The sequence below is a fragment of the Mytilus edulis genome, chromosome 11 (genome assembly GCF_963676685.1).
Source record: "Mytilus edulis chromosome 11, xbMytEdul2.2, whole genome shotgun sequence".
Classification (NCBI taxonomy): Eukaryota; Metazoa; Mollusca; class Bivalvia; order Mytilida; family Mytilidae; genus Mytilus; species Mytilus edulis.
Window position 1 is genome coordinate 10,825,430 of NC_092354.1, and position 10,635 is coordinate 10,836,064.

Here is a 10,635-nt window from a genome sequence, read left to right on the forward strand (position 1 = left end):
CAAATGTCGAAATTTTGGAACATTTCATACTGCATGGCATCAGGGGTAATTGAAACTTCAGATGGTAAAAAACAAATACATGTAGACACATTTGACTGTGAATTACTATAAATATGTTTTACTGTCGTCGTAATATCACTATTCATATATCTACAAATACACCATGCTGGATTACGTTTTATATATTCTTCGTTAAGTTCGTCTAAGTACCATTCACTTTCTTTATACATCCCAATAGCGTATAATACAGATAAGAACTTCAGGTATCCTGACAAACCACCTTTCATGAAATATGTATAAGCCCCGAATAAAAGGAAACCTCTAACTTTTAGACTCGGATGTTGGATCGCCATTGCCGTTATATTACTAGCTAAACATGTATATATATGGGGTATCAGTAAATATAGAGACGTTTTTGTTTCTTCTACTGTGTGTTCAGTAATGTTATCAATGTGTTGGATACAAGTCAGGGTAAGCCATACATTCTTAATGAGACTGAAAATGTTTTGTTTGGCGCGATAATAATAAAGTTCGAGTATGTGGCGATTGCAAACGAAACATGCTTGTCCGATACTACCTACGTGTATCACTATTAATGCTTCTTTGAAAAGTTTCTTACTTTGTGTCTGAAGCCATTGAAATCATTGTGCAGATCTTCGTAATTTCATATAGTAACATATATTGTCTAATTTTATGTTACTTAAACTATTAAATCCGACATTCAAAAGATCCCCTCAAATCTGTTCTCAAATTATCATCATTATCTAGCTTTCCATGAAACAAATTGTCTCCAGGAATAAAGTAGTTGGGGCAAAATCCACATTTTACCCACTTAAGCATTTTGTGTATACACAGTCTGACACAATAAAACAGACGTTCCCTTTTCCACACATGTTTGTTATTCTCTTCTATAGTATAAAATAAACACGTCTTCCAATGGTATGACGCAATGCAGTCTAATTTTATGATATCTCGATTTAACATTTTAAGAACCATGTAACATTTATGTTGCACATCTGTAAGACTGAACATAAGTTCTCGTTCTTGAAGAAAGAAAGATATTCTCCATTCTAAATTTATTTCTGATGAAAAAAGGGTGACCCTTTTGTATAACAAAGAATCCTAATGATTTCAGCTTTATCACCATATCTTCTGTAGGCCATTAATAATGTCTACATCGGTCAAGCCATTCCTCCGCCATTGAAGGCCATGTTTTGCATCTGTAACAAAAAACCACATCAAAATCTCGTTGTATACATTTTGAAGCAGGTTTATTTCTATATCTAGAAAATAAAAACATGTCATTGTATTTTTGCGGCAAATGAAACAAAACTACTCTTCCTGATCTTTCAAGCGTGTAAATATCTGTTTTCCAAGGGTGGTCTATTAAAGTCCAGTGTGCATATGTGAATGGAATTCCTCTATAAACAACCTGCAGTTTAAGGTAACCGGGAGATGTAAAGCATTCCAAAACAATTAACAAAGAAGAATGGTTTTGGTCAGCTTTTTCTATGTCTTCGATGACGAATCCTTTTTCATCAAACTGAAGAATATCAAGATCATTTTGACGATCTGTAAGAAAAAAGTAATGTGTAAATATATATGAAATGTAAATTTTACTTTTCAAATTTTAAAATCCTGTCATATTTCTATTAGTCATTTCGCTTCCTATGTGATAGTCTTGTGCATGTATAATTAATTTGTCAAAAAATGAATGTATATCCTATAAGCTGTACTTGCTTTTGGAATAAAGTATAACTATTATCAACATATATAATATTACTATATTGAAGTTCAACATTTGTCAAAGGAGTAGGTCCAGTAAGAGCCCTTTTTGGCCTCAAAATATAGCAGTTTTACAAAAGTGATAAAATGTAAACTTTTAGTTATTTATTGAACAGTAGAGTGCTTCTGCTACATCAATATGGGCTATTTTTGACTATACAATGAACAAATATCGGGTACTGGCACCTTAAAGTCATGCTAAATTACTGAATTCTTCATAATTCTAGCATTTTAGTTAAATTTTAGACGGTTTTCGTGTAAAACGAAAGTGGCCGCATTCGTGTTCATCCTTAAAATTGAAGTGGAAGTTGTATTTAATGGCAATGCATAACATATATAAAGGTTGAGGATGAACACGGATGCGGCCACTTTCATTTTTGACAAAAACCATCCGAAAAGTGAAATTTTCCGGCATATTTAGTTGATTTTTCATATTTGAGCTTGAATAGGATCGTTTTTAATGAATAAATCTGTTCAAATATTTCACATAAACTAATTGATTCAAATGAAATAGACACTTAAGTGTTTGAAAAGTGGTCAAAATCTTTTGTCAGATGAAACTGAAATTTGAGGCCAAAATCGGTCCTTACCGGACCTACTCCTTTAAGGTAGTATGAGTGTCTTTCGCCCTCTTTAATTATAATTAACCTTAAGTCGAAATTATCAAAATTTGATGAGCATTGCTGATAATAAGGGTGCATTGCTGATAATTGATGTTGTAATACAACATTTCATATGTATACGAAGTTACATAAATCTGTATTAAAAGCTTGTCTTCAGGGTATTGTTTTTATCTACCCCTGCTACTGTATTGCACATCATTAAAGGGACTATATATTGTTGGAATCACCTCAATATTCCATATTCAAAAGTTTAAATCCAACTGAGCCTCGAAGTAAGTTTGTTCCAACCTTATAATTCAAATCCCTTCTGAAACGTATAATATATTTTAAAATGCACTAGAACGTAAGTTGTAGAATCGATTACACCACAACGACAGTTTAAAGAATCTACAATGTTTCATCTGAGAAAATAAGTTAATTTGCATTCCTTTTTATACACACATGTACACTTTCAATTAAATAACAGGCAAAATTGGCTCTGGATTCATGTGATCTTAATGATGGCAACAAACGGTATGAAAGCTTCCTTTTGCATACTTTATCACAAAAAATCGTACTACAGTGCATTTTTACAATACGGTATGTGGAGGTTAGGTTTTAGAAGCAGAGCAGAACATGCGTTTCAACATTTCAAAATATTGTTTTCAAAGATAAACATTGAACATGCAATACTTTTCTTACGTATATGTATTCAAAAAGTAGTTATACGTTCTACAGTTGAAATTTTTCTTTTCTTTCAACACCTGTGTGTGTTAAGTGAGAATCTATATATGGATTTTCTGGTGGATTCTAATCCCGACACATAAAGCACCCAGTGGTTAAAAGAGGTAAACGTCAGAACAATAATGTTCAGACGTTGCAATATCAGGGGCGGATCCAGCCATTTTAAAAAGGGGGGTTCCCAACCCAGGATAAAGGGGGGGGGTTCCAGCTATATGTCCCCATTCAAATGCATTGATCGGCCAAAAGAGGGGGGTTCCAACTCTCGGAACCCTCCTCCTGGATCCGCCAATGAATATAATATACACACGACGAACAACGAACTGTATACATGTTTGACAGAAATATTCTTTTTGTTAAGATTTATTTTATTGTTATCATTTCATTTGAAACCAAATGATTACTGCGAGTGTATCAAAAAAAACTATGACGATCCTGTTATTTTTATACAATAAAATTTAATTAGATCAGCATTTGTGAGGTGCTATACCAAACATTAGACATATGTCTACCATGAAAGTTATTACTACTCAAAGAGTAATTAGCTCTGTGAGAGATATAAGACGTTTTTTTATTTTGACACCGGTTTATATTTAGTCAAAAGTTACTTATCAAAATAGAACATTAGATGGCTTGATTAAAACTTTCTTTTCGTGACAATAGTACTATTTGAAATTGGTGTAGCGAGGGGAAGGGTTAGGATCCCGCTAACAAACTGAACTCCTCCACATTCTGTCCCAAGTCAGGTGCCTGTAATTCAGTGGTTGTCTTTTGTTGATGTTTTACATATATGTGTTTCGTTCATGTTTTGTTCATGAAGTAGGGCGTTAGTTTTCACGTTTGAATTTTTTTACATTTATAATTTTTGGGGTCTTTTATAGCTGACTATGCAGTATGTGCTTTTCTAATTGTTGAAGGCCGAACGATGAAATATGGTTGTTAATTATTCCTTGTCACTTTTTCTCTTGTGAAGATATGTCTAATTGGCAACCATACCCCAGCTTCTTTTTTATAATTAGGTCTCTATACAGAAGAAAACAAATGCTGCAACTGTAATATATAAGGACCATTTTTTTGTGTTTTGCCTGTAGTAATTTCTGATCATACTCGTCACAAATGTTATGATTTTCTTTCTCTGTAAAATGAAATTTTCAATGGTGTAAATTGTAATTGGAAAAATGTTCCCCTCAATAATTTGTTATTTGCCTGTAAGCCTATCATTTATCAGAAACATATGTATATAAAAAAAATCGTGACACATTCCCCATTTCCTTTCTCAATTTTAATGATGTACCATAAATGTACCATGCAGGGCAAATTACACAAAAATTAATGAAATACGTAAAAACAAATATCCTTCTTTGAGTGTAATGTGCACAGCATGGTACACCTACATAAGTTGATTTATTTGTTATAAATAGCGTTACACTTGACCATTTTTATTATTTGTACGCTTACGACGTACATGATTTGTTTTATTTACATTAACCTTATTAAATACGAATGTGGCAAGTTTGGATTTTAATACTTTGTATCATTCATTCTGTACATGTAAGTTGTTTTAGTGCTAACAAAAGTATATTAATATTTTGATTTTAATTATTTTTGTGTTTTAAATTCACTTTTATTTCGTGGCGGTCAGTTTATTTGGTGAAGGAAGCCGGAGTACCACCGACCTTTGATAGGAAAACTGACAATCCTGGTCAATTACAATTGGAGTTCAGTGCACCGCACGAGTGGAGTTTGAACTAGCAACTTCAGTATTGACTGGCTAGTTATTACAGAAGTGACTACATGGACCTCTTAGTCACCGAGGCCTCCAAAAGTATAATAATAAGAAAGTGTCTTCCTTGTTTTATCGATTACCGCGTTATTCAAATAGAATGATTGATTTTTAAATCAATGATTTTGATTTAAATTAAGATCTACATGTTCCATTTAGTAAAATTATAAATTAAATGAACAACAAGTTTTTAAAATCCCACCACATCACGTTTTTAAATAACATTGTATTGAATAAACAATATCTACCTTGAATTTATAATAAATTTGATATGTTTTTCTTTAAACTTCTACCCTACATGAACGTTGTTGTAGCGTTTAGCTTAGTTTCATTAAAACATGAAGTTATATCCGATTGGACAATTGAGGTATAATAAAGAGCTTACAGCTGCTACTCAGACTTTGTAAAACCTATGTCTCGAAAACAATAAAACAATAAAAAGCCAAAGTTGTGTCAATCAAACAAAATATAACGTCTTGTCCATCTTTTAAAAAATCAATGGAAAGTACCAAGATTGAAAAAAGTGGTTTTCTGCTTCACCACAAATATAACAAAATGGTCGTGATTTATAGATTATAGGTGTAGAATCTGTGTATTTTTTTTTATCTATTATAAAATTCCCTGTTATTTTCGCCATACTCATGATGTTCAACGTAACTCGGTATTTATGCACTGCGCAAAAGATTTATTAATGGGTTTACTTTCATAATCGTGGTGTTAGTGGATCATGTGGTGCAATTTGGGCACAAAAGGTGTTTTGATATTTAGAAAAGCAATATAATTTCAATAACAAAAACATGAAAAAATTGTTGCTTGTTGACAGTTTCTTTTGTTTTCTCTTTTGAATTCTAAAAAAAATCCATTTACTTCATTTATTGGTGTTTTGGTTTTCTTTTGATTACCAAACAGTGTGCACCTGATCGTCCAGGATGTCCAAAATGTACCAGTCACAAAGCTACACCAGCTTGTCCCATGTGTGTCATGTACAGGCACCAGTGTAACTCAGATAAGGAGTGCAAACGAGGTTAGTGTACTGGGTTACCTAATACAGGAACCAGTATAACTCAGATAAGGAGTGCAAACGAGGTTAGTGTTCTGGTTTGCTTATTACAGTAACCAGTGTCATTCAGATTAGGTGTTATCAGATTATATAAACAACTGCGCTAGTTTGGATTGTGTTTGAATTTAACGCACATTAAAAAATCAACAAATTTTATTTTTTTCTGACTTTAAAATATTCTTAAAGTACAATGTCGAATTTTGTAAAAGAAATCTTACATATATGAAGGTCAAAACAACCTTAATTTATTATATATTTACAGGTCAAATATGTTGTCTTAATCCAAAATGTGGAAGATCATGTCGAGAACCAGGTATGTCACTACATTATTTATTTTTTTAAATAACAGAATGTAACGATCGAAACACTAGACAATTATTATCTTGTTCATTTTAACATTTCATTCAAATACAAAAAAACACCCTTTTATGGGATTATTTCCGTCTGTTGCTACCCACCTAGAATTCCCTCATGAGGAAAACAATTTGAATACACCAATATATTAAGATTATAACATGGTATTTTTTTAATATCGGATCCCTTATCAGATCGAGAGCCGACAGGCCCGAATGATGATGTTGACTAGGTGATGATAATTGGTATGAAACATGACATGTTATATTCTTTTTATCATATACTTCAGCAGAAGATATACAGGAATTCTTGGTTCATTAAATATTATTTTTTCTGGGATTTGCCGAGACAGTTATGTCAAATTGATATGCGATTACGTTAGAGAAAAGAACGTGATAAATACCGGCAGCAGTTGGTGTAAGTTAAGCGCAGTTGATAACAGAAGGCATATCACACGTCTAAAACTATTATTCAAATTCAGTTTATAAAATTGCAGTTTGATCAAGGGTACACTTATACCATTGTTTGTTTATAGGTTTATGATAAACATATATACTTATTAAAGTATTTTATATTTTGTTGAGAACCATATATATATTTAAGTGTTTTGTAAGTTTATGATAAATATACATCTATTGTAGTAATTAAGTTTGTCAAGGGAAATTGTCCACGATAATAATATATTCAATATAAAAAAAATCATAAGTGAGGAAAATAAATCTATTGTATTTTTTTGTTATTTCAAACAAGTCTGGTACCTTTTGATAAATATGTTTTCACGTTGTTTCGTTCGTTATCTATTTTATTGTAGAACGTATAATAAAACCCGGTGTATGTCCAATTAACACTAGACCTGACCAGATGTGTGCAGCATTTGTTAGACCAGGATCATTTAATTGTGTACACGATGGACGTTGTCCTGGTAACCAAAAGTGTTGTGTACAGGGATGTTACTTAAGTTGTGTTGATCCAGGTAAAGCTAATAACCTAAGTCTCTATTTGAGAGAAAATCCTATTTATATAAAAATGAAAATATCTGATATCATTAACATTGAGCAAAGTTTAAAACAAAGCCTAAAGGACAATAATGTGATCAGCGCTAGCTGAAGATCATCATACGACCTTTAACTATGAGACAACTGCATACCATATGGTTAATTATAAAATGTACTGGGTGAACCGAAAGTGGAAAAAATAAACTGTAAGTTCATGACAGACAACTATCATTGATAGCCATTTCATTAAAGGTTCATTGCGTATGGCAGAAGATAGGGTAAAATAATTTAAAACTTTACAATATGTTATAAAATAATTGCATCAAGGTTTAAATGAACAGCAACAAAAGAGAAATCAAATATCTGATTAAATTTGAGAAGGGAAAATTTTTTTCAGCCAAAGTTAAGGGATATAATTGAAAAGGATGCACAATACCAAGCCTTTCAAGTAAAAAATACATCATTCTAATTTTAATGATTATTGAGATGAGTATTTTAAAATAAACCATTTATGATGACTAACATTAATCAATTTTTATATTTTAGTAAACTCCAGATATTATAAACATAAACTGGGTTGATGCTCTAGAGACAAATGTTGTCATTTGATGACGTGTTCATCCTGTTTATTGATAAATACTGCAGACGAGATAACAGTATTTTATGTTTCCAATATACATGTTTTGATAATAAAGTATCAATTCAATGTGTTGCCGTGTTTCGTTTATTCTCTCCTTTTTTCAAGCTGCACAATAAAATCTCAGAATACTTTTACATACACATAACAGTAATCACAAAAATACTCTAGGTTGAATATTTTTTACAGATATTTTTTTTAAATTATACAACAATAGAGTGATATCTTCAACATATTTATATTAGAAAATAATGCGTGGTCATCTCAGCAATTCAGCTGTTGTCTTTTCTATGGTCGGGTTGTTGTCTCTTTGACACATTCCCCATTTCCATTTTCAATTTTACATATATGTCCTGCAGCGAAACGTATGCGTTAAAAGCATATATTATATTTAAGTAAAGACCATGTCTATGTGCAATATACACTTTAATAATTGATTAACGTTTGCTGAAATTTAGCGCAATATGAACATAAACAATATATGGTATGGGCTCTTATGAATGAGGTTATTATGCTGATACTAGAACAATTTTGATTCTCAAAATGCAACCTACATGTGTTCAGTAACGTACAGATAGTATGGCACTCACCATACACAAGTTTTAAAAAGGTACCTCCTAATTTAAACAGTCTGTGTTATTAAGCAATTTTTTACAAGTTTGAATGGATTATGTTGCTGAATTGGAATAATCCTGGTAAAAGCAGTTAAGTACCACTCTAATTTTATTATATACAATGTCCACGGGCTTTTTTGTTGCTATTTCTTAACTAGAAAACGCGTTTATACTAGGCATTATAAGAGATGTGAATACGCTTGTGTTTTTTTCAAATTCATACCATGTGTTAATGTAAGATTGAACTATATCATAGTATTAATGTATGGACTTTTCATATTGGCCAAGGGCGATTGTAATGGTCTCGATGCAACTGTCCGCGACCATTATCAATACCCCAAGCTTGTTACAGGGCCAATATGAAAAAGTCCATATAATGAGACTTTTATTAACCAACTATGCAATAGTCGAGTCCTGGATCCAAATACAGCTAACCACGAGTCTACATCAGGACCAATACAGGAAAAGCCAGGTCAAAAAACTTGTATTAAATGATTGTTATTCTTAGATTTAACAAAGAATAAGATTCTTACCGTGAAGAAGATACAGGAATTCATAGCTGACTTGTCTTTTCGCATTCAATATGGATTTTTGGTCAGCATTGTCAGCAATGGTCTGATATAATTTCTGATTTTTCATTCCAGTACTTAATTTTATGCTATTATAATTCATTTCATATAGCAAATATACAGTATTTGGTAAGAATAAATCAGACAGTTTAACTATTCTTACTCTTTGAGAAGTCTGTGTTATGATTGATCAAAGGAAATGAAACAGTGATAATAATCGAAAGTCGTACTCGAAAAGGCTGTGCAATATTTCCCTTTCAAGTCGTTACAAAACACTGAACATTATTTAAACTTGTTTTAATGATATTAAGTTAAAAAAGAAGTTGTCACTGATTGAAAGAAATTAACGTCATTTTGATTAAATCGATGTCCCGTTTCATCTGTTAATAATGGGTGGCTGTGATTTCGTAATGCATGACTAAGATTTTGTTATGACTGGATGAAGCAATTTCTCGGTTCATAATGACCAGTTGGTGAATTTTTCCTTTTATAAAGCATGGACCTGTCTATATATATCGTAGTAAATAAACTCATCATAGATACCAGGACTATGCACTTACGCCAGACGCGCGTTTCGTCTACAAAAGACTCATCAGTGAACCTCGAATACAAAAATGTTTAAAAGGCCAAATAAAGTACGTTGGTTAATAATAACAGACAATAAAATAATCACACATATGTTATAATGACATTCTCATTATTTATTATTGTATTTACTGTATCCTTATACATACATGACATATTTTACAACATGATTTACGTTTTGTTGATTTTGTAGGTAAAACAACATTTCCTTATCTTAATTGTAGTAGCTTGCATACATGATATATTTTTAGTTATATATAGTTGTTGACAACTATAATGACAATGTTGTGGTTAATACAGATGTCACTAGATCCTGTTTAATTCCGTAAGTTAGGACAACTGATCAATTACGATAATTTATACTGCACTCGTTCTATTTGAGCAGTCAAAATGCGTTGACCGTATATTTCTTTGTCATATACAGTCACTGACCTGATATCACTTTTCCTCATGAATATTTAAATAGAAATTTGACGAAATTATAATTAATTATTCATACGACCTATTAAACCTGTTCGAGTTTCCAATGTATACAACAACTCAAACTTATTTCTTTTGCAGTTTTTAGAAAAAAAATTATTTCACTTGTTAATATTTTGGGTTTGCAACTGTAAATCATTATGTTGTATGCTTATTGTTGATAGTTTAGTTCATTCTGACACAAATTCGTTCACCATTGATTGCGGTTTTCAACAGGTTATGTACATTTCATTGTGTTGTATGTTTCTCCGTCTGCATGATATAAGGCCTTTTTATAAAAGGGTGAAGTTTTCAAATATTTAAATCAAATAACAAAATGAACACATTAAACAACAATTATCTATTGAAAATATATTTGTTTAGATTGCAGAATAAAGACAATAAAAATGCATTGACTTGACATATCAACAATATAAGGATTCGGCCCGAA

General features: G+C 31.6%; 1 protein-coding gene across 1 annotated transcript; it reads left to right on the forward strand.

The window, feature by feature from the left end:
* The first annotated feature begins 5,209 nt into the window (after positions 1–5,209).
* On the forward strand, positions 5,210–8,030 carry LOC139493974 (whey acidic protein-like). Its single transcript, XM_071282143.1, has 5 exons — positions 5,210–5,278; positions 5,821–5,935; positions 6,234–6,284; positions 7,137–7,298; positions 7,867–8,030. The coding sequence occupies exons 1-5, from the start codon at positions 5,210–5,212 to the stop codon at positions 7,899–7,901; spliced, it is 432 nt and encodes a 143-aa protein (XP_071138244.1). The 3' UTR covers positions 7,902–8,030.
* Positions 8,031–10,635: the final 2,605 nt, after the last annotated feature.

Bases quoted from the DNA above. Each gene is read 5' to 3' on its own strand.
- LOC139493974 (XM_071282143.1), top strand. From the start codon at position 5,210: ATGAACGTTGTTGTAGCGTTTAGCTTAGTTTCATTAAAACATGAAGTT. The intron at 5,279-5,820 runs GTATAATAAAGA...ATTACCAAACAG, and splicing joins TATCCGATTGGACAATTGAG to TGTGCACCTGATCGTCCAGG. The intron at 7,299-7,866 runs GTAAAGCTAATA...TTTATATTTTAG, and splicing joins CTTAAGTTGTGTTGATCCAG to TAAACTCCAGATATTATAAA.